General features: G+C 25.8%; 3 protein-coding genes across 4 annotated transcripts; 2 read left to right on the top strand and 1 right to left on the bottom strand.

The window, feature by feature from the left end:
• The first annotated feature begins 167 nt into the window (after positions 1 to 167).
• Positions 168 to 16,464, top strand: LOC114120947 (histone-binding protein N1/N2-like). The gene is made up of 3 exons (XM_027983061.2): positions 168 to 450; positions 14,851 to 15,770; positions 15,827 to 16,464. Exons 2-3 carry the CDS (start codon positions 14,857 to 14,859, stop codon positions 16,272 to 16,274), a joined length of 1,362 nt encoding a protein of 453 aa, XP_027838862.1. The 5' UTR covers positions 168 to 450; positions 14,851 to 14,856; the 3' UTR covers positions 16,275 to 16,464.
• On the bottom strand, positions 5,773 to 14,397 carry LOC114120948 (uncharacterized). Of its 2 annotated transcripts, none has more exons than XM_050199858.1 (6): positions 13,972 to 14,397; positions 12,764 to 12,943; positions 12,405 to 12,690; positions 9,657 to 9,782; positions 6,881 to 7,018; positions 5,773 to 6,097 (listed from the first exon to the last, which is right to left on the bottom strand). In XM_050199858.1, exons 2-6 carry the CDS (start codon positions 12,935 to 12,937, stop codon positions 5,814 to 5,816), a joined length of 1,008 nt encoding a protein of 335 aa, XP_050055815.1. In that variant the 5' UTR covers positions 12,938 to 12,943; positions 13,972 to 14,397; the 3' UTR covers positions 5,773 to 5,813. The 2 variants fall into 2 exon arrangements, with proteins under 2 accessions (XP_050055815.1, XP_050055820.1); XM_050199863.1 differs by having other exon boundaries at positions 14,216 to 14,397.
• Positions 16,465 to 21,520: 5,056 nt separating the features above from the next.
• On the top strand, positions 21,521 to 26,130 carry LOC114120964 (glutaminyl-peptide cyclotransferase-like). Its single transcript, XM_027983087.2, has 6 exons — positions 21,521 to 21,914; positions 24,283 to 24,414; positions 24,514 to 24,780; positions 25,264 to 25,419; positions 25,505 to 25,715; positions 25,784 to 26,130. The coding sequence occupies exons 1-6, from the start codon at positions 21,831 to 21,833 to the stop codon at positions 25,930 to 25,932; spliced, it is 999 nt and encodes a 332-aa protein (XP_027838888.1). The 5' UTR covers positions 21,521 to 21,830; the 3' UTR covers positions 25,933 to 26,130.
• The last annotated feature ends 222 nt before the right edge of the window (positions 26,131 to 26,352 follow it).

Genomic DNA, 26,352 nt, shown 5'->3' with positions numbered 1-26,352 from the left:
TGGTTTTTCGTCCAAGAATAAAAAGGTTTATTCCATGATTCTTTAACCTTGAATTGAAATGTTTATCTTTTTTATAATATCCCGCATTTTTTTTTATTCGTTTATCATGAGAATTATGTTAGGTTATTCGTTATCTTTTTTCTTCTAACTATGAGCCATTCACCATTGAGAATTAATGCTATAAACTAATTCGTAGTGATATAGCGGGTTTTTCCTTCTTTAAAATTTTGTTGGTTTGGCGAATCAGTGGCGATTATCGTTATCGTAAATCGTAATATACTAATATCCGTTATTAATATTTGGACATTTAGCTCAAGCATTTGTCACTTGACACTTCATAGTTCTTACCTACTTATAGTTTTCACGTTTTTGTGACCAGCTCCTTTTAACTCAATATTTTTTGTTCAAGTAATAATTCTACTTATTTGTCAACGGATCTTCTCTTGATAGGTAAGTCACTAATTAGTTTTACCATCAACAAATAATTGGCCTTTATAATAAATACTTAATACATAATATATTGAATGTCTAATTAATACATGTATTCATACAGTTATTTAACATGTGGTTTTGTAATTCGTAGATTATTAATCAATTTTCAATATTTTTTTTCTTAATGAAGTAATAATGGCTATATTAAATAAAATAAAATTACAAGGCTGTATTATATTTGGCGGGAAACCAATTTTGGTTTTGTTCTTAATTTTTTCGCAGTATTTAGCAAACTTATATTTTTCTCAGTTGTAATTTTACTTCAAAATTATCATTGCTAGAAAGTGATTGTAATGTCTGTCATATAATGATACCAGATACGTTAATGTTACTATTTAGTATGTACAATGTAATGTAATATATTATGTGAATTAACATGTTTTTTATGTTATTGTGTGAAAAATGTCATTCCAATTGCATATACTTATGACTTCATTAATTTAGTGACTTAGGTTTTTATTCATTAATTGATTTCCTTTGTAATGTAGTAGGTATGCTCACTATATTTTTTAATTTAGCTCTATATTTATTTAGAAAGATACACGTATACAAGAGATACAAGTAGGTATTATTATAATAATAATTCTATTAAGTATAAAAAATAAAATTAGGTTATAGCTATTATATAGGTGTAGACATGGGTGCCCATTGAGGAGGGCTAGATAGGGCATTTGCCCCTCCATGGACAAAAAATATTATGAACTTGTAACTCAATAAATACCAGCATAATATCATTAGTATCTTCATTATCTTACTTTTGAGAAAAATTTTATTTTGACCCCCCCCCCCCTAAAATGTTACCCATGGGTGTAGAATTTGTGTCTTGATTAATTTTAAAGTGTGCTTTGTGCCCTGATATCTCTTATATTAAATATAATATACATAGGTATTAGAACGGAGATCTTGATGACCAGATGTTTATAATGAGTACTAATTCAGTAATATAGTAATAGTAATAACAATAAAGTGCGAGTCAGTGACAGTAGGCCTAAGAACAAAGGGTAAGATAAATAGTATATGGTTCAGTTAATTTATTTTGATATAGGTATAGCAAGAATAAAAATAGATCTAAAACTAAAAGCGGTACAAAAGAAATGCCGCTTGGGAATGATGATAATATCATATTATATTACAGGGGTGGCCAGCGAGAAGAGACTCGCGAGCCACCAAATGTATTAATAAATATGGAAGAGCCAAAATAAATGTAAAAAAAAAAAAATCATATTATATAATACATATATTCATATTAAAAAAAATTGTTAATACAAAATATGTTAGGTACGATAATATGCGAGCACGATGTCAGTATCGTGGGGATCTCTGGACGATATTAAGGGGGTTCCGAATGGACACATTTTAGATGTGATTTGCCAGAGTTAGAGTGAGCACCTTCATGCCACCCAGTTCATTAATTGTGTCTTTTGGTCTTAGAATATTTTTCCCTAGTTTAATTAATTAATTGGACATAGAATAATTTACAATAAAAAACCTCTTAGAAATATTTTGTCGATCTTCATTTTTTAACTGATCAACCTTAATCTACATCACTACGGTTGCTCATAAGTGGCACGCTACAAGTGCTAAAAAAACCCTCGCAAACATGCAGTTTAATAACTAAAAATATTCAATAATATGCTGTTAAAATTTTAAGAAAGGAAAAAATATTAAACAAATGTCTCTGTTTGATATTAACAATTAATAAAAAATATTTAGGTAAATGGGTATAATATACATTTTTCTGTTTTTTAATATTATAAAACTGTTAATTATATTTTTCTTCACTTCAAAACAATCAATTTAATCTTACCTAAAATATTCTATAATAGTCATATAAAAAAATTAACATATAAGTATAAGAAACTAAGAAGCCAAGAAATTCCAAACATTAGTTATAACTCCGGTTATAACTTAAAAAAAATAATTACATTAACAAATTAAGGAATATGTGCCTTTAAATAATATCTGTTGTAAATGTTTGGTAGAGAATTTCAATTCTGTCAAAATAATTGATAAGATGTTTTAGCACTTCTACCAAAAAAAAAAAAAAAAATCATGCAAGCATTAATTAAAGATAAATTTCCTACTCATTGCACTAAAAGATCAATATCATGAATTTTTTAGACAACAAAATCATTCTTTTATAAGGTGCAAAATAATGCACTTCTTACAGCGCTTAATATTTCAAGATAACACCTGAACTTAATAAGCATTTAGAAAGAATAATTTTGTGTTAGTTTTTTATTAAAGTAAGTTGATCTATATCAAGGATTTCAAACCTTTTTTTATAGCAGGTATTTAAAATCTGAGATATAGTTTGACATCATAGTCTAATTTTTTTTTAAATGTTTAGTAATAGTACATTTAGTACCCCAAAAGTCCTAGACATTCAAAAATACAATTTTATTGTTTTATTATTTAATTATCATTTCTGAAAAACCTCCACTTGGCCTATGATAAATAGGGCTCATTTTTCAGGTCTACAATTACAGTATTAAATTTAAAGATCAGAATATTGTTTGAACTAAAGTTTTCTCTGGACACTTAAGTTTCAGATCTACTCCACAATTCATAGAAAGATTGATTTAAAAATATTGTTTATGGTTATTATACTAATGTGAAAACAAATTTTACCAGAAATCTTAAATCATTTAAATAATTAGTATTGTCATTATTGTAGTCGTTTCTTTCATCGCCATTGTAGAAATTTTATGATGGCTCCCTCTTAAAGCCAATGTTGTACACTTTGAGATCTATTGATCTAGGTTAGTTTATAATAATTTCAGTAGCGGTACGTGAATACAATTTACGGGAAGACTTAACATTTGTGTAACTATTGGCTATTTATATAAATTTTTACTTAAAATATTAGTATTTTATTCAATGCCGTAACTGATTAAATTAGCTTAATAATTCCGAATATAGTTAATTATATTTTTAATAGATAATTTATTCAACTTCATTATAAGTTATTAATTTTAACTACTGAAAAAATATAGATAAATAGCATCGTTTCTTATATTATACAATATATTGTTAGATTTAAATATATTTATATATAGAAATTAAAACTGATAAAATAACAAGTATAAAAATTATATCTATAACAATAAAAATATTTAAAATAATATTTCAGCCATATTTTTTTATAAACAAGTTCAAACCTTCGTTCTTTTTTTTCTGCATACCCGACTACGAATATACTATTAAAATAATGCACTGCTCGGTGGCAAATGTTACTGATGACTGATGAGACTAGTCTCATGGCCTCCATTGGTACAAAAACCATTATCGCTATGACCCCCCTCCCCTCTAAACTTTTATATACCATCTATAATACTAGATTGGAGACTGTTGTGATTACGTCTCATTCGTATTACGACCTCATAGTCCATCGTTAATCATTATCGCTAATTCCAAGAATGGTATATCTAGTGCTATTTTCCTAGAACCTATGCGTTTTATGTAAACGCACACCACGATAAAGAGAATATTTATACACAAATACTTATGAGAAAATATTTTTAAAAAAATTAAAAATTAGTTTTATTGCTATGTTACAACTATTGGGGAGACGCCGTCTCAAAGCCTCCCTTGACGCACTGCCCCTGAATAATTTTTCTTGATATCTCAAACCTTATATTGAGAATTTAATTATTAAATGGGTTATAACTATTCAATACTACAATTTTAACATTTTCATTCCTCGTTTGGAAATGATCAAAAGTAATTTTATAAACCCTTGATTACCTTTTATAACATATTACAGTATATACGATGTATTCTACATTATATAAGAGTAATCTTAGGCAAAGACTGATATTCGTCCAGTTTGGTTAGATCATATCTTTAGATAAATTGATTTTCATTGACCTTAGTTGTTAGCATCCATTTACTACGATCAACCACAGTTAAACATTGTAATGTTATTTTATACAAAATGCATTATTTGAATTTTTCAATTTTATTGGTACTGGTTTGTTATCGCTCTACCATCTATATATTAATAAATACATCTTACAAACAATCTAATAATTCGACGGAAAAAACTTACTATTATTACTATAAAATACCTATTATAGATATTGATTACATATTATAGATGGATATAAAATTAAATATATAATATCAATCAAACATTACAGTATGTATTTGTCTGTGTTGAAAATGAATTTTTTTTTTTACATTTTTCAATATTCTATTTTTTAATTTTAATTTGCTTAAATATTATATCAATATATCATTGATTTATTACATTTATAAATATCAATAAAGAAACTCATTATTTTATATTTACATAATGTATTTATTGTTGTATGGATGGAGGAGCTATAGTTTTCACTTGTCGCTGCAGGGCTTATTAACCCAGTATCATTTTATTAACTGATTATGCATTTGCCTCATCTATAAGTTGTTTTTGTCAATGAGCAAAAAGATATCAAATTAGCATTTGGTTAAAATGTTTTATTTGGGAATAGAAAGTACACATTGTCTTTCTCTTTTTATTTATTTAAAAACCATGTAGTAATAACTTTAAAATGTTTAATTCTAGATCAAAAAAATATAATGACATTATTTTAAGTTTAAATTCTGTTGATTGACAACAACTATAAATTTAAGTATGTATACACATCTCATAGGATTTTATATTTTAATAATAGCACTATAAAACCAATAACTAGTAGCTTAGTAACCAGTAACTAAGTAATTAAACATCATAAATATTTGAAGATCAAGGTGAATTAAAATGAATAAAATATAAATGGTGAATAAAATTTGTATTATTAACTTCATAAATAATGCTTTATATTTTCAAATAGACAATACAAAATATATATACCTAGTTATAGTTTTAGACAGTAAATTGTAATTGATGAAAATTTGTGTTAATGCAGAATCAGAATAATAATGAATAATATTATCTTCATAGGCTTGCGCAGACTTTGATCGCAGGGGGGTTCTTAAAAAGGTCCAAACCAAAGATTCTTGTGTGATAGTAACTGGTAAATTAATAACTTTATCACATTTATTTTATATTTATACTATTATATTAAAACTGGCTTCCCCACTTTTTTCATGTAAAATGTAAAAATGTTCGCTATCTAGTAAAATATCATTTATTAAAGAAAAAGCCAGAGGCTGCAACCCACCCAACCACCCCCGTGCGCACACCTATGATTATCTTCAATATTTATAAGAAAAAATAACCTAACATTGGTTATTTTATACATTTATGAATAGGTACATTAAACTTAATAATTATTAATTAATGTTTAGTGAGTAAGTTATTTAAATATAGATCGAACGTAATAGTGTCTGAACTATTATTTTATGGTGGATCTCATTATCTTAGATAAAATAGTCCATAAACAGCTAGTTAAAATACATAAAATAACTGCTACCCATCCTATACTCACACTCCAGCCTAGTGAATATATTCTGGCAGTTAGCAATTGTTCCCAAAAATGTATTGTTTGACACATGTTTCTACTGACATTAATCATACCATCGATAAGTGCTAGTGATTGATTGCAATTATTCTGGCTATGTGTTTTTCTTGAATGATGTTTATTGTGCATTATTCCCAATGTGAACAATCCAAAAGTTCCTATAAAATAACAATTTAAGTTTTATACCTAATAGATATTAGATAAATTATCTAAGATAATTATACCATTTTAACACTCATTATTTCAAAAACTTTAAAATAAATGTTGAAAATATTTTTTATGTATACATTATTTGAAGTCAATAAAACAGTATTATACTTGAACAAAGATTATGACTAAATTTAAATATTTGGTAAAAGTATAATTACTGGAAAACTTAACTTTTACTTATTATTACTGATGTATGTCATCATTTCTATCTTTTATTAATCTATATTTGTACATTTTTTGGTAACAATCTATTATGATTAAAGTCTAAAGTATAAAAAAATCCTTACTATTGTAGGTAATATAATTCAAAACTAATAAAAGTGAAATGATGACATTTTTCTACAGATTTTAATCTACTATTTATTTGTATAATAACTGTGTTTATCTATCATATTTTTTTTTAATTATAAGTTTAATCAACATAATTTAAAACTGTTTAAAATTATTTTTTATTTAAAATTTAAAAACAATATCATCCAATAACAATTGGAAAAAGCGTATGGTTAGGTTTTTGATAAGATAATTTATTGCCCAAAAAAATATACGTAAATGTTGTATGCAAATAATAAATATTAAGATTTTGGCCCATTTCACTAAGGTTGTACCTCTTGGTAATGAAATTTATTTACATTTATACAACATAGTTGAATATATTTTATACTGTTGTACTACAATAATATAATATAACATGACATTTTGTTAAAATTTGAGCAAATCTATAGTTATATTACCTGCTAATAAATACATTACAGCCGTGATTAACATAGCACTAATTTGATGGCGAAAAATAGAAAAAAGTCCAATCAATGACGCAGTAACAACTATTATAATGCATACCAATGCACATGATATTGACACATTTTGCATTCCTTTAACATATTAAAATAGGTAGTTAAATAAATATTTATTAGTGAATAATAGGGTTTTTAAATTATGCTTTTGTTTTTTCAATAATGTAATTATGTCATAATTTATAAGTTTTTTTTTAACTTTTTTAAAACATTTGTCAATTTTTTAAAAAGTTTTTGTTCACACTGTAAGTGGAAAAATTTCTCGTTTGTCAATATACATATCTTTTTTATTACCTAATTATAAAATTGATCTAGATAATTATCATTTAGTTTAGTGTTCTACAAGTCAATACAAAACAGTTAATAACATTTTTTGGATTTAAATATATTAAACCGAAACAGTTTAATCAGTTGAAAGCAAAAGTCTCTCAATTATACACCAATATGTCTGTGATAAGGACAACCTTCTAATTTAATTTTGGCCTATTTTTATTGTACTAGTATTTTTAAATCTTTTTTAAAATCAGTAATAATTTTGTTTGTTTTAATACAGTAGTTCTTAACCTTTTTCGATTCATATCATCTTTAACCTCTAGAATCACACTGTGTCACCCTAACATCAAAATAATAAACAATCTTAGCTGTATAATGTATATAGGTACTATATTTAAAAATTATTTCATTATTAAAAAAAATAGTACTGTACACAGAAATAAACGTTTAAAACGTTAATACAAATATGAATAAAATAATATGATTTTTTTCACAAAAATGTATTTATATTTATTTAAAATGTTTTTTCCTTTTCTCATTGATTTTTCGAGTCAAGAAATATAATGACAAAAGCTATAAAATCACCAAAAAAGCATGGCAATTAAATAAGTGTATGAGTTTTATAAAATATAACATATAAATACAATTAATATTATTTATATCACCTTTATTAACCTAACCTTTTTAGAAGAATTAACATAAATATAATATAGTTAAATGAAACGGTTTTAGTGGAATTTAGGTAAGTGTAATATGATAGCTAAATGCTTTTAGGAGAGTTAACATTTGCCATTTTTTTTTTATGTCCAGTATGAACTATTTATAAATAACATTATGTTAAATGTTTAAACTTAAGCTATAACAATTGAAGATTTTTTAAATTTTGTAAAATATTAAGCTTTAAATGCATATAAAAAAAATATAAAACATGTACCCATCATTGTAAAATAAATACATTTATTAGTCCACTTAAAAATCTAAAAATATATTGAGCGCATTAAGCCTGTTTTTCTGTGTTTATCTACAATGTAGATTCTACATGCAAGCTTTTTTATTAGATAGCCTTCCTAAATGATATTTATTTTAACTTTCTAGTGTTAATTATTGAATTTTTTTAGAAAAAGTAAATAAAATAAATTTTTATATTAACTTAATATCTCAAAATGCCTTAAATAAATTCTGTATACGGTCCACTGTACATTACTATACATCATATACGGTCTACCATATGTTTTTTTATATTTAATTAAAATATCATTACGTATAGCCGTTTAGGTATATATTATAATATATATATAAATAATTATTATGGATTACAATATAATTTAATGTTTCTGTGAAAACATTCCAATGAGTCAATTTTTTTCCACCATCTTCTACCAAAAAATATACTCATATTTTATCAGTATCAATTTGAATAAGTCAATTTTCCATTAAAAACGTATAAAAGTATTTTCCCCTGGCTGAATAATTAAATTGACGTTTATTGCAAATAGTTAGCATAATTATTAAAAACTTTGATTGGGATTAAGTTTAATCGTCGCTGGCGTCTGGTTAGGTTAGGTTAGTCTGATGGGAATGACTCGGTTATGCAGTGGTAGACGAAAAGTATACGGTAGACTGCAATTCAGTGCCGGCGTGCGGCGCTAGGTTTTTCGCTGCCTTGTGCCAAATTACCTATAATATACTGCCCTTTTATAATTTATATATTTTTATTTATAAACAACGCCGCCCCTAAAATTCCAAATAAATTTGTCGCGCAGGTCGCTCATGCTTTCCGCCGGCATTGGACTGCATACAACAAGAATACCAAAAATTAATAATAAAATCGTCTTAATCGGAAATTATAAATCATTATATTATAGACCGAAGTTGTAACTTGGATAGCATTATTCATAAGCATTAAAAGAAAAAAATTCCATCTACAAATCATAAATAGTGAGATATTTGGTTCTTACCTCAATTCTTACAATATACATAATATGTACATAACTTAAAAATATTCATTGAAATTAAAGCAATACAACATTGTTCAATCGATATGTATGATAGAAAGTCATAAGTGTATATATATATTTTTTGAGTGAATAATATTAATATACGAGAATTATTCTGCCGTAACAATTAAAGCATGATGTTTATTAATAAACATATAATACATTAAATGTATATATATATATATATATTTATATTTAGATATACCTGAGTAAACTTAATAGTTGCGTGACTTATTTAACCTAACTAACTTCCCTATTTTTTTTTTCATTTAATGATTTTTATATGTATGTATAATGTATATAAAACAAAAATAAGTAATTTTAAAACTTTATTTTACCAAGTTTAACATTATATTTTTGTTATTATTAATATTATTTGGCTTAAAAACGGAATTTTTTTGTGTAATTGATATACATAAAAACAATAAAGCAATTGTATTACTTACTATGATGCCAGTCTGGTTTAAAGTATTCTTCTTCTGGAGGTTCTTCAGCTAAATAATTTACACATTTAGGTAACACCGATCCCATTTTATTGTTTGTTTCTTGGTACAGTTGTATTAACTGATCATCTAAGAATTGACAAAATTGTTAATTCTAAATTCTTGTATAATTTAAATGAATACTTTTAAATTAGATTGAATATAACTACCTAATTAATTTATAGAACATTTTAGGTACATACTAATGTACTGTAGTATTATTACCCTGCAATATAATTACCAAGATTTTACGATTTGAGTAATTCAGTACATTTAAAGTATCATATTTTGGTTAACAAAAAAAAAAAAAATTAAGAATTGCAGGTTACAAAATTGCATGTAATATTTTATTTATATTTGCGCTACGACTGCTATTAAACTGAATTTCGTGACTTCGCAATCTATCTATATGACCAATATTAAATGTTTTAATTATTTTACCGGAAAAAGTATTAATGTCATACTGTATCATAATATGATAATAATGTATTTATTTTAAGTTTATAAAGTGAATTATGTATTGATGTTGCAATATTGCTATTATTAGATTCTGAACGGAGTGAAGAATGTATTGATTTTACAATGATGTATGTTTTTTTTTTTTTTTTTTGTTTTTTTTTTTTTTGTGTCTGTGTACAGCATAACTAGTCGAAATAATGCTCCAATTTCAAACAATGGGGGTGGTTTCCGATGTAAAAGTGAATATCCTTGGTGCATTATAGAGGTAAAAAGTTAACATTTTCCAACAGTTTTCAAAAAAATCGAGAAAAACAAAAAAAAAATGACGGAAAAACGGCAATTTTTACGCAAAACCAGTTTTCGACCAAATCGATTTTTTTTTATGGTTGTAATTCAAAAACTAATCACTGAAAATACTTGAAATTTTCACCAAATGTTAATGTCAGTGGTATCCGTATATAGTTAAATTTTCAAAAAATTTTGACTTTTTTTGAGTTATTTATAGACTACTGAAATTTTCGATTTTTTTGAAAATTTTTTTTTAAAGTGTCGATAAAAAATTTTTGGATGACCAAAAAGTTTTGAAAATTTAATACAAGGTTCCTTATGAGTTGTTTTTAATGTAGCTAAAAAAAATTAAAAATCGTTAGTCACAATTTTTTTTTATAAGCGTTTTTAGTTCAAATTTTTACGAAATCTGTCGAAAACGCGAAAATTTGCAAGAAATTTTGAAGTTGAAAAATCATAAAATTTTTTCTTTTATAACTAAGTTTTGAAAATTTGGTACAAGGTTCTCCATACATTTTTCTTCAAATATCTGTAAAAAAAACTCTACCGGATTCAGGCAAAAAATTTTTATGAGTGTTTGAAATTTAAATTTTTACAAAAACCGCGTTAAATAACAGTTTAGCCTCAAACGATTTTTGATATTTGTTATTATTCAAAAAGTATAAGTCGTAGATACTTGAAAATTTTACCAGTTATTAAGATTCGCGTTTTCTTTACGTGATTTAAATTTCAAAATATTTTGACTTTTTTTGAGCTATTTATAGACAACTGAAATTTTCAATTTTTCTGAAAAAATATTTTTGAAGTGTCGATAAAATTTTTTTGGCCCTATCAAAATACTTGAAAATTTAATACAAAGTTCCTCATATGTTATTCTTATAGTGATTAAAAAATTATAAGAATACATAGGCACAATTTTTTTTTATTAGCATTTGAAGTTCTAATTTTGACGAAAATTCGTCAAAATTATGAATATTTGCGAAATATTTGAAGTTGAAAAATCATAAAATTTTTTGTGTTTATAACTAAGGATTAAAAATACAACACTAAGTTTTCCATAAGTTTACCTTCAAGTATCTATAGAGAAAACTCGAAGCATCATTATAGGAAAAATTTTAAGTGCGTTTGAATTTTAAATTTTAACGAAATAGCGTAATGATAACGATTTATCCTCAAACGATTTTAAATATTTGTTATTATTCAAAAAGTATAAGTCGTAGATACTTGAAAATTTTACCAGTTATTAAGATTCGCGTTTTCTTTACGTGATTTAATTTTCAAAATATTTTTTAATATAAGCTGGTTTTTTTAAACCACCTTTTTCACCAACCACTAGAAATTATATCCTAGGCTGACAAATCATCTTCGTTCAGAATCGTTTTTCGTATACAATGATAACTATCATTGGATTCAAATTTAACACTCCTATAATATATAATAATGATCCATACAGCACCTAATGTACAGCAGAGCGGTACTCACTTGCCGACTTTTTTTTTATTAAAAATTTAGGAAAAACAATTGATTTTGTTTTTTTTAGTCGCTTTTAATATCATTTGATTATTAAAATTAAACTTAAACTAAGACACATTGGATATCAATTTGTCGTATTAATACTACAAGTATCATGCATGCATCATTTAGCTATAATATTATTATATAGTACAATTTATTTTCTATTATTAAGAGAATTAGCTCAAAAAAGTTCTAAAATAGCCATCCTGCAGTCTTATTTCATTATTAAGCTTAATTTATTGTATTTCTTACGGTTTAACGAATAATAAATATAAATTGTTTAAAAACAACAAAACCGGAAACCTTATTAGAAAACAATAATTAAAAGAATTGTATACGAATCCATTAAGTGGCGCCGTTTTGTCCCGTCATACATTTCATTTTACATTGTTTTAATACTTCCAATGTATAGGTACATAAGTCTATTATACTCAGAATAACTACAAGTACCTGTTAGAGAGATACATAAAGTCCAAATTCCACCGTACATTGGTGCCAGTATAACTGTAGTCGTCGTTTCTTCTGTCAGATGTAATAATGTGTGAATGTCGTACAAATCCTTTTGATGATATTGATTTACTGTAGCCAAAACTAATAAAGCATCTCCGTTATTTACTGGAGATGGCTTTACCGCATTAATTGTTATTTTTAATGTATTTCCATTTACTAGCCATTCAGTATTTATATTATTGAACCACTTGGACGATTTATTTTGTGTTTTCAACACTGATATTGCCTAAAAATAAAATTTATATTTTATTATGAGTAAATTACTTTAAATTTATAACGCTAAATTCTTGAATACTTACCTCTTGAAAATCCCATTCCATACTTTCCCAATGATTAGTCCAAACTGACGTGCATAACATAAATGTTGTACACGATGAAAGTATAAGCGTGATTGTGAGAAAAAGTGTGAGTGGTTGTACGGATAAGCATCCCTGTGTTTCCGTTGGCCAATAATGGACCGTCACAGTGTCCATATTATTCTATATTTTTAAAACTATGTTATGTAACAGTATATAATATATTTGAATTCATTTTGTTAAATTATTGCTTAAAATAACGATCTGGAATTGTATTTAAAAATGAACATATTAATAGTTCATATTTTTTGGTTTACGCTATTCTAAATTTTATTGTGAGTACGTGATAATTTAACGACTGTCTAGTGTCTACAAAATCGTAAAAGTAGTCAGTTAATAAGATTGAAATAATCATGAAATGAATTTAATTTTACATAAAGTAATTGTATTTTACCTTTAACAAAATATAGATATTGTTCTTCCAACCTATAGTTTTTAAATATTTGATTACACTATAAGATATGTATAGAATATATTATCGTATATTAATATATTATATGTATCTAAGTATAGGCACGTGAGATGATGTATTTTTATTTTATCTTTTATCACATAGTCGTTAAACATCTTAATTATATTGTATATAATAATTTACAATTACAAGTAGAAAACCTACTATTTAAGATCGTTTCTTTACTGACTTTACTACATTCTTAAAGGTTATAATAATTTGTACATTTTTAAATGTATGTTTATATGTTGTATGATATATTTTAAAAAGATTACTGTGAAATATGCGAGGAAATATTGTTTTATTATTAAAAATTGTTTTTCATTTTAAAGAGTTAAGGATAAAACGTCTCTTAGTATATATAAATATAATATAATATATCACTGTATCAATATTTGTACTGTTCGGTGTTGTAATTTCCCAACACTCCGTGATATAATTTTAAAAATTGTGGGTTGATTTCATAATATTATCCCTCGATCAGACTTACAAACCGTAGATTCTTAAGATTATACAATATAAATAATACTAATCATAAATACATTAATCACTGTTTATTCTTAAATAAATTTCGTTCTTAAGAAATACGTCAGGTACAATATTACAATTAAGGTTTGAATGATAACATAAATAATAAAATGTTATTATGATAACTACCGCCTACACATAATTTAAGTAATTTATCATAAATAATGCTTACTCGATTATATGCGTGAATCCCTGATTTTGTAATAAGGTGGTAAAAATACGGTGTATTGTTTCTATTTGTATGTGTATATTATAATTTATAAATAACTACCTATGTACAGTGTCACATACACCGCAATATGATTTAGCCTGTATCTTAATTTATGGCTTTTAAATGTTCGATATTACTTATCGTTTTTAGTTTCCTGCGATCTTTTGAATGAAATGAAAAATATTTATGAAAAACGTGACCTTACCAATTATTATAATATCGTTATTAATACATTTGACGTAGGTATATATGTTTTAGTCCCGATTTTAAATGTGCTCCTGAAGAGTATTTTAAAACTACAAAGCACACGATTACTAAGCAATATTAATAACTAGATGCTGAGTAGACTATTAGACTCCAGTGTGCGTGAAAGCACGTTTGACCCGATCTATAATATCTGGAACTGGGGTATAAAGGGCGCCAAGCTCTAATAAACATTCTCGGCTACAAGTAGAGCCAACATAAAAAAAATGTTTACAATAAAAATGTACTATATTAGTCGGAACGTTTTTACTGTGCACCGTACACGCTGGATTAAAGTTTCATAAACAATGTAAATATAATCTTACCTCAGTACCTATATCACGTAACTTATATTTTTATATAGGTAATTAATATGTTCCAGGTGTATCGCAGTACGGTTTTAATTACTTTTAAGATTTGTTATTAAAAATATAATTGTTTCTTTAAGAGGAATATATTATAATAATTCTTTTTATTATAAGAATAACTTATTAGCTATATTCATGTTGAATGTTGATAAATAATAATGATAACAAAATTATAGAATAATATTAAAATATCACCAATAATCGCTAAGCATACATTTTTTCTTTTTAGATTAAAATGCCTTCTGAAGTAGTACAAAAAGAAGCTGAGATTGGTGTCGAAGAGAAAGATATTGAAAAAATTGATTCAAAAACCGAGGCAAAAGAAAATGGTTCCCAAGAATTGAAAACCGATGAAATTCAAACAGTTGATAAATCAGAAGAATCTGAAATCAATGAAGAAGAATTATCTGAAAGTGAAAACAAAGAAAATGAGGAACCTACTATTGAAGATATAGAATTGCAAAAAAAGCGTGCTGAACAACTTTTAACTGATGGTAAACGTCATTTAATAATCAAAGATTTTCAAGAAGCTGTTGATGTCTTAAGTGAAGCATGTAGTCTATTTGGAACCATATATAGTGAATTAGATGAAAAATGTGCAGAAGCTTATTTCAATTATGGATGTGCCCTTCTTGAGCTTAGTAAGAACCAAATAAGTCCTGTTGGACTAGAAGAAAAACTTGAAGAAGAAAATGACGATGAATCTTCAACTGAAGAAATGGATTCAAATAATGTGACGACTGAGGATAATAAAGCTTCTATGTCTGATGTCACAAATGAAATAGAAAAAGAAGAAACAGACAATGTTGATGATACCAAATCAATTGAAAAAAAAGAAAATTTACAAGAGGAAACATCTGATGATGTAAAAGAAAACGAAGTTGGAGAACAGTCCACTGAAAAAGAAGATACGTCTGTTGATGAAGGAGAAAAACCAGACGAAGAAGATGTTGGAGAAGATGAAGTTAATGATTTACAGATTGCTTGGGAAATGCTCGAATTGGCAAAAGTGATTTATAAAAACAAAGATACTGAAGAATCAAAACTTAAGCTTGCTGAAGTTTTAATGAAATGTGGAGAAGTAAGCATTGAAGATGAAAAGTTCGAAACAGCTATTCAAGACATGACGGAATCTTTGGAAATCCGAAGGTGAGTTATTTTTAGAAATTATAAGAAAGTCAAAATAATAAGTTACATTTTTACAGGTTATTATTACCAGAGGATAGTCGTATCATTGCCGAAACTTTATTTCAATTGGGCATAGCACAGGAGTTGGGTGGAAGTGGTGAACAAGCAATTGAACTGCTAACAGAAGCTGTAACTGTTTTAAATCACAAAATTAAAACCTTGGAAAGTATGAACAGTGACAGTGACACAACTAAGGCAGAAATTGCCGAAGTTAAATCTATTATTCCCGAAATACAAGAAAAAATTGTAGATATCAAAGAACGTAAAAAGGCTGCTGTAAGTGCATTGTTGGCTGCTGTAGGTGCTTCTAACTTAGCAACAACAAATGGTGAATCATCATCAACGACTAAACAGGCATCTAACATAAGCCATTTGGTTCGTAAAAGACCTAAACAAGAAGAAACAGCAGATATTGCTCCTAATAAGGTTCCTAAACTTGAAGAATCTTCAAATACCAAACAATAATTTGGAATCTGTGTATTTGTTTAATTTATTATATTCCTCCAGTTTTAAATCATTGGATTAATTTTTATTTTTTAACATTCAAAATTAAGTACCTTGTATTTTAATTAATTAAGTGAATTATTTTTGTATTTTTTTTTCTTTAAATTAAGGTTACTTTACTGCAAATAAATATCAAGACTGTCCTAAAATATTTAATTTTTTAAAAGAGTACTTTTTATTTTTATTGCTAAGCATTTTAAAAATTACAATACGGACGATTAGTGTTACGTTACAAATATTATAAATCCTTATCAAATGTCCCAATTGGATCCAAACAAATATTTTATACTACGTAAGCATATACTTTTAGAAAATTTGAACAAAATTGTAGTTTAAACTATCAATTTATGCAATTTTTCATTAAACTAACTATGCACAGTGCATTAGTACACACAAACCTTAAGAGTTTATAAAATTAAACAATTCTGCTTAAACAATATATAAATATAATGAAAATATTAACTTTAAGCAATATTACATTGTAATAGTTTTTGTTTGGATCCGACGAATCTATTAATAAAATTTGAGACTGTATAAAATGATGTAAGCACTAATTGTCCGTATTCTACTAAACACTGTTTACACAAATCTTAAATTGTTTGTAAGTGTTTTATGATTTTACCAATAGCTCTTCTACTTTTAAATTTTATATAACAAAAATTGTAATAGTTCCAATTCCATTCATTCAATATGCAATATGCATACATTCACTATTACAGTTTTGATATACTTTTGAACTTTAATACAGTTTATTCCACTTGGGTACCAAATAATTTTTCAGTACGACTATATTTGTCCATTACTTTAATAATAATATGTTTCTCAAAAGTGTTAGTAGGTACTTTTAAGTTTTAAAATACTTTTTTTAATAACCTATAATCTTTCCGATTATTTATTATTATTATTAATTTTAAAACAAATATTCTTTCTTAGATTTATGCCTGTTTGTTGAAGATATAATGTACTTGACAGATCTAGTTGTATTTTGTAAGCATTTTTAAAGAACCATTTAATTCGTCAAAGTTTTTGGCCTTAATTATAGTACATACTATAAAAAAAAAATTATACCACTTACATTCTTTCATCTTTGTGATTTGCTATTTACGGTAATTTTTAATATTGTGCGTGATGTCACAGATTCGTTTGCCATGGCGGAGGCCATGCATAATACACAATATTTATCCATTTTTGGTTTAACGCAAGTTAACTGCTAATGAACTTATTTTATTTTTCGAACGAACTAATCAAATGTATTTAAGAGTACCTCTTAAAGACGCTACACGTAAAGCGAAACATGCAACATACAACGGCCAGCAGGTAACAGCACATGGCGGTAATAAAAATTAAATTTAACGACGTAAAAATGTTAAATGCAAAATAGACGAAAAGCCATTAAAAAGTAACCATACTAAAAACACCTAGAATACATTTAATAGAGAAGAATATTTTGGAGGGAACCTTCAAGGTTTAATTTGTATTAATACACAACTCGTAGGTAATTAAAGGCACAAAACCTTTTTTTTTACATTTTTAAATAGCTACTTTTTTAATATTTAATAAAAACAGATTCGGTTCCCTCCTAAATATTATTCTCTATACATTTCATAATAGATATTTTTACAATAAAACCACTTTTTGATGCTGTTTTGTTTGTTTTCAATGGACACGTTTTTACCAATAGGTCTATGGATTAAATCAATGATATAATTATTATAACTTAAAAAGTTTAATATTTTTCGTTTTAAAAATATCAAAAATTCATATTATATAGCTAACCTATTGAAAGGTAACATGGTTCAAGTTTTTAAAATGATAGTGAACTGCAATGAAAAATATCCTCAGAATTTCATATGTACTTCTCATTATTCCTATGTTCTTATTATATAAAAAAAAATATATAGAGCTAATAGTCTAATACAGTGGAACCTTAATTTAACAAAATTGAAGGTTTTTAGAGAAAGATTCGTTAAATAGAAATTTCGTTATAAAGAGATAATATTATTTTCACTTAGAAAAAATTTAACAGAGCGTTTCATTCTTGATCGTGTGTATGCTGTCATATTATGTCGTAAACGATTGTGTACTTTATAAATATCAAACCACATATCGATATCAATAAAATAGGATTTTAATTTGTGGTAAAAATATATAATACAAAATGTATTTGTTAAATAGAAAAGTTTTTGAATAAAAATTTTGTAATTCCATGTATTATTTCTTTATTTAAAGAAATTCGACAAATAGAAGTTCCAATGTATTTAATTATTACTTTTAAATTGTAGATGCTTTAGTAGTATTTTGGGATTAATGTGATGATTTCTCGTGCATTTGTTTTAATTTAAAAATGTTCATAGATTTGTTTTTCGTTGTGTTCCGGTAATTTTGTGTTTGACTTTGTATACTGAAATGCTGTATTCAAAAACAATATCGTTGATTGCGACGGAGTTTATGTACGACATGTTTTGATTTGTGTCAACTAGAATTATTGCAATGAGCTAAAATATGTGTATCGCACTATCGCACCTCAGCGACTAATGGCACAAGTATTATTTATCACAATTATCATAAACAACTTAAAACACTGCAACAATGTTCCTAATTTGCCTACACTATACGCCGTGCAAAATATAATATTATATTATATTAATATATTAATACTATTATAATATCCTTAAAAAAAAAAAAAAAATTAAAATATTTAAAATATTACTTAAAATGTATATTAAGCTTTCCAGTCTATATGTCTTAGACAAATAACTGGAGCTCCATTGTATATGACCAACGACGCATTACATATAAGGATCTACAAATCCTAACAGTTAACGAAATAGCAACTTATCATTACAAAAAGTTTCACTCCAAACTACACTCAAACCAAAACCCTCTAATTTCCCGCATGTCCTCTATAACCAACCCCAACAACCCTCCAAGGAGGTTAAAAAGAAAATGGCCAAGAGATGCTCTTACCTAAAAAAAAAACGGTCTTCTTAATATATGAACCCATCAAATGAAATAGGAGGTACTGTAGATGGACGGTTTTCCCCCCTCAAGACAATCAAGTCATTATATTATTATTACCTATGTTATCAAATTTAATTATTGTGCAAATTGTATAGATTGTAAATATGCTTTTTAAAAATAAAAAAAAAATAAAAATGTATATTATACATCTCATCATTTTTATCAGTATTTATTACAATTTTTAGTGTAATCTATAACTTAAATAGTTGATTTTAAATATTTTACAATTATTTATTTTAATATATACATTTTTAATTATATTATAAAATGTATGATTATTGATTAGTAATACACACAGTGTTGAATCCAGATATACTTAAGGGAGAAGGCAAATGCCCCCCCCCCCCCCTGAAATTTCTTTCGACAAATAAAACTTTCAATAAAATGTACTTATTTATTAAATGCACAATGTTTTTTATACCGTATTGTCAGTATAAGAACTATCTACTGACTGTATCATCATTCACCAATGAAAAAAAGTGAGCCCCCCAAATAAATTGTCTGGAGTCAACACACACACACACCAATATAAATTGGTTTCTGTCAAGATTCACTGTTAGATTTAGAAAAACAAAAAGAACAAATAAGAAACCTAGAACGAATGTACAAACTCCATTTTTAAAAATATTCTCTTGTCAATTTTAGAAGCGGATAATGATTAAACAATTGCGTATTTGCCGGTATCAGTATTCGGTGAGTATTATAAAACACAGGAATCATTCATGTATTTTTTTTACGTTATACTTAATTTATATTGTTGGTTTATCATCTGTTTCGTACATTTCAACCTCGCGAGAACATAATCAATCATGATACTGATAACTCAGTAAATCAGTTTGAAACAAATGATGTCAAGTACATATTTTATAAATATCCACATTGGAAGTCTCCGAGTCATAATCTTATCATTGTTGAAATCGCTATGCATCTTCCAAAAAAAGGGTAAACGGACGTTTCGCCCCCGCCGTTTCGTCCCCTTTAAAAAAACCAATCCACGGACGTTTCGTCCCCGGCAATTTTTAAGATAGGACGTTTCGTCTCGGAGAGTTATAAGATATAGGACTTAAGTCCCCGGCATATTTTGATTAAAGGACATTCGGTTCTCAGGTTTCTTAAATCGTTATTATTTGTTAATTTTTTCAAAATTCATTATTTACTAACAATTATTAATACATTTCTTTTTAATGAACAATTCTGTAATATTTAATATAGTAGGTATATATACTATAGTAAGTAATAAAGATTTCACGTGCACTATACAACGAACGTGGACCACTTTGCAGATATCATTTATAAAAATTAAATAATTAATACTTCTTTAATGCTATTTTAGTATTTTTATATACGTTCAGGTAATAAAATATATTTGTTAAAAATATGTTTGTTTGGTTTTTATATCTAGTTATTTTAAAATCGCCCGATTCACTGCCCCACCCTGTATTTTAGATTCTGAACGAAGTGGGCGATGAATGTATTTATAATATTACGATTATTAAGACTTAGTAGTATGTTACAATTTGTAAATATTTTCAGAGGGATTTTTTTTTCTTGTGTGTATATTTTATTTTTGAGGGTGGAATTGTTTTCTTGAGTTTTTCTGTGGGTATTTTTTAGAGATTCATTGAATATTGTTAGGGTTTAAAAAAAACATATTGTAACTATTAGCATTGATTACCAGTATACTATGTATAATCAATGCTATTAGCTAGAGAGCCTAGATATTATTATCTAGGCTCTCTACTATTAGCTAGTGGCATAAATAGACCGTGGAACAATAATTGATTGTTGAAATCATAGACCTTATACTAAGTATAAGTAAAAGTAAGTATAATAATACTTAGTATAAGGTCTATGGTTGAAATAAATAAATTTTATCAGTGTCGGAACGCTCGGTAGGTACAATTATTAAAATTTCTTGCATCAAAATCTGTATTTATATTTTGTGCAAAACTATAAACAATATATTTAAATAAATTTACTAGCATGACAATATTATTATTTTGTCATGAACTTACTTTGGAACAACTATTTTGTGAAGTACAAGATAGTGATAAGTCCAATCGTGATGCATTGTGTTGTAAGCGTGTGACGTAGGTACCTAGTGCGCAGACTTGAACAAAATCCGTATATTTTACGATCATACCATGTTGTATTTGATATGAGTTTAATCAGTGATACGATGTGATATTGCTGTGTTAAAATATTTTCCTCTTCCACAATTCGCTTTTCGCAATTCAAAATGTAGAATCTGTTGAGAGGCACCTTATTCACCTGTTGCCTATCTAATTTCAAATTAACAATGGTACACCGTAAACTTTTATTTTTTGTTTAGTATTATATTCTTGTCTCTTATAAGTTATGGTCGTATTCACTCGAACGAAACGTTAAGCAACGAACGTTCGTTAATGATGTTTAGTATTAATGTCCAGAACGAGTGTTGATTTTTTAACTTATATTATTATTCATCACTAATTAGAGACTTTATTTTAACTGAAAATGTCATTGTTAAGATTTACTTTCGTAGTAATCCAAATCATTACAATTGTATCGTCACAGAAGATCAGTTCCAGAAATAAACAAGTATGTGAACCAATTTTCTAGTCTGATTATTTGTATTTTATTAAATATAAATTTTATAATCATATACTTATTAGTTATTACCTAATATAAGTATTGATTTGTTTTAATAATATTTCTATTAGAATTTTTAATCATTTAAATAATCTATTGTTTCTTTATTTGATATAGGGCATAGACTATTATGTAGTATGTTTGAGTTTTAATTGTAATATATTGACAGTACTATTAAAGTTTAATTATATTTTGGTAATTAATAATTTAATACCTACTTGGTTACATAAAGATTGATAAATTTAATGGACTAATCATTAGCCACTACAAATTATGTTTAATAATTTTGTTTAAGCTCATTATTGATTTATTAATTATTGTGATACAGTGATTATTTACGTAACTTAGAATAAATATATTAAAAATAAGTAATAAACAATATTTACGATAACAAAATAAGTATTTGATTGGCATAAGTTTTACCATATGGACATACAACTGGCTTATTTTAATAGTTATTACTAATTTAAAAAATTTAATTGTTCATTTACAATCATTTTATTTTTACATGTTAAAGAAATAAAAATAATCAAATCTTATCTTACTAATACTATAAATAAAAGTTTGAATGTTTGTTAGTCGTTACTCAATAATACCAAACTACTAAAAGGATTCAAACTTGGTTTGTAATTAGAGTGTATCCTGAAATAACATATAAGGACAATTTACAATATTTGATTTTACAATTTTACATTAAACTTTTCCAATGATACAATTAGGGGGAATTTTGAAATCGTATCCCCTATGACCTTTTTTCCTTCAAAAGACTGGTTAACTGCATAATTTATTTATTGATAATATTGTATATTATTGCATATTTTGTAATTATTACATTTGCAGGGGGGGGGGAGGGTTATAGATAAAATGTAAAAACATTTCACCCCCTTCCCCCTACTAACATAACCAAATTACTCCACTTAATTTTTCACGTACAAGAAGTATATAGGTATGGTTGTTTAGTTTTTAGGAGTAAATAGGTACATATGTGATAATTAAAAAAACAAAATTTAAAAACTAAAGGCATGTATAAAATTTGGTTATTTAGTTATAAATATTAATCTTTTATTTCTTATTTAGATATCAAAAACAACAATTGTACTGACTAATCCACAAAATATTTTTACTCTATAAAAGTTGAGAAAAAATTAATTAATTTAAAATATAAATACAAAGTTATCATTATGATAAAAGTTGAAAGTTTTTAATTTTTTTTTTAACGGATCATTAATAACTTAAAAAGATGTTAAAATGAATTAAATTGGTATTTTTTGCTGATGATTATTAGCAGTAATTTATAAGTGAAAGTTTAAATCAAAAATAAATATGATTTTAATTTAATTGATATAATGTGGTTCCAGAATATATGATTAAATGTAATATTGTTAATTTAAAAATAATATATATATATTAATGATAATCATTAAAATATCTCGCAGTCAAAGCCACAACTGGTAACAGTAATACTTATAAAATATTATTTGTTGATTATGTAATGACTTTCTAAAAACCAGTATTTGTTTGTTAAAATTAATTTTATATTCACAATGCAGTACTTTGGTATTTGTATAATTTATTACATAATTATTATTTATTTATTTTTTTATTAGTTTTCTGCATTTGTTATTATATTACTACTATATGTAATACTAAAAAAAATAATTTGATAATTCGTGTGGAAATTGTAATTCTGTTAGTGATTGTGGGACTGCAGAAAAATTAGATTAGTAATGGATGTTAATTGAAAAGAAACAGATAATACTTCTACTTATATTTTTGTGAGTAGATGCTGTAGAAAACTATTTTAGTGTAAATTACCTACTGTATGTGTTTTGGAATTCAATAATAAAAATTATTGTCCTTAATACTTCAGTAGTCAACTTGCAATGCTGTAATAATGTAATAATGCTGTATAAGTTTATTTTATAAAGTAATTAAGTTACTTTACTCAGTACTCAGGGATAAGGGTAATAAAGTTACTCATCTTGTTACTTAGGGATAATAATAATGAAATGATTTTACTTGTTTCTCAAATAAAACTGTATAGTAAGATTACTATACTTTCCAACATTATGTTTATAATATAATATAAAAAAATTTAATTCCACAAAATGTATAAAAATATTATTTATTAGTTATTATGGATTAAAATTAAATAATGTATTTTGTATTTATCAGCAAATTGAAATAATAATGGGCTGAAATGTGCTAAATTTGTTATAAGTTTGATTATTAAACATATTTTGTAAAAATATAAATGTATTATTAATTAGCATAAAATCATAGATAAACTTAATAATGTGTGTTTTTAAAAATTTAGAACACTGCTATTTCTCAAGATACTACTTATAAATTATGTCACATGGGGATTGAACAACATTTTAAGCCAATCTTAGATGAAATGTTAATTGAAAGAGTAGTTGGAACAAATAATCATGAATTTGTAAAAACGGTACCTATATTTTATAAATTAAATAATTAAAATAATCAATTATCAATTATATTATATGAAGCTCAGTTGAATTTTTTTGATTTTACCAAATATATATAGTATATCGCAGAAGAAATGAAGAATAATGGTTGGACAGTGGAATTAGATGAATTCAAAGCCATGACACCAAAAGGTGTATACAATATGACTAATGTTGTAGCTACTCTAAACCCTATGGCTGATCGGTATATAGTTATTGCTTGCCATTATGATTCAAAATTAATGGATTTTTATTTTGTCGGCGCTACTGATTCAGCAGTACCTTGTGCTATGATGATATACATGGCAGAGTCATTAAACCAACGTCTTGAAACCTTTAAAAACACTGTAAGTATATACATTATACATATTAAAAATATATCTATATTGAAACTTATATGTTTTCACTGTCTAATTGGTAATAAAAAAGTTCATATTATAAGGCCAGGGGGCGGCGTCCACCCCTGTGGCCTCTGGCGTTTTCTTTAATAAATGTATAAATATCTATATTATACTAGATAGCGAACATTTTTTTATATTTTACATGAAAATAGTGAACCTAATTGTTGTATGCACATATATATTGTACATTATAATGTTTAATTCCATAAATAATTGAGCTTACTGTTTACTTTTATTTGTTTACAGAAAATAATATATTAATATGTAAAGAGTAAGTAGTTAATTTGAAACAGGTTAGGCTTTCAAAACAATTTAGAGCTGGTATATATGTACTAATACAAGAAATAGAAAAATTTATAATATACATAACCATAAATTTATATTTTAGTTTACATTTTAAATCACAATATGTTATTTTAAATAATTTAGCCTTTAAGCTTGATGATGGTATTTTTCGATGGAGAAGAAGCTTTTGTGGAATGGACAGATTCAGATTCTCTTTATGGTTCACGACATTTAGCTTCAAAGATGGAAAATACCAAATTTCTACATAATGGTCGACAATTAAATCAATTATATAGAATAGTAAGTTATTTATTGTTTTCCATAGTTAATTAACAAGTATGTGATTAAACATTGAACTTTTATAATATGAGTATATTTATTTCAGGAATTTTTAATGCTTCTAGATTTGTTAGGCACAAAGAATCCAAAATTCTATAACTATTTTTTAGAAACAGCTGATCTATATCGATCTTTGATAAAATCTGAAACAATCTTAAACAAGACTGGTTGTTTAAATGAACATACTCAAACTTATTTCCGTCCAATGTCTGCATTTGTTCAAATTGATGATGATCATATGCCATTTTATCAAAGAGGTACCTAAATACTAAAATGTAAATATATCTTTAAATTCATATACATTAATCGGATATTTGTTTTGTAGGAATTGAAGTAGTTCATATGATTCCAAATCCATTTCCACATGTTTGGCATAAAAAAAGTGATAATAAAGATGCATTACACATGCCAACAATTCTGAACTTGATAAAAATTGTTCAAGTATTTATAGTTAGCTATTTGGAAAATCAGTGAAAATATTATTTGGGTTTCTTCCTAGTATCTCATTTATAAATTAAATTTTTTTTTTATATTTTTTGACTGTTGAATTTATTTTTATTAATTTTTTTTTTATGTTATTTTTTAATTTTACATATTTTATTTAATATATATATATATATATATTTGTATACTTATCTGTATAATTGTTAGAAAATAAAATTATTAAAACAATCGTTTGTCACTTGTCAGTTGTCAGTTATAATATCTAATATTATATACATTTTAATCTTATTTCATATAAATTTAATGATAAATCATTAAACCCATCAAAAAATTATTTTGAGCAAAAACTATAAATTGTTGGTATCAAAGTGGTTATCATCGGATAATACTAAAATAATTTTAACTAATGTTCATATTTTTTTTATTCCCAACGCCTACTCTTAAAAAAAA

Source organism: Aphis gossypii, chromosome 1 (assembly GCF_020184175.1).
Source record: "Aphis gossypii isolate Hap1 chromosome 1, ASM2018417v2, whole genome shotgun sequence".
In the NCBI taxonomy this organism is placed as follows: Eukaryota; Metazoa; Arthropoda; class Insecta; order Hemiptera; family Aphididae; genus Aphis; species Aphis gossypii.
Note: the sequence above shows the minus strand (reverse complement) of the source record. Positions and strands in the feature narration are given on the sequence as shown.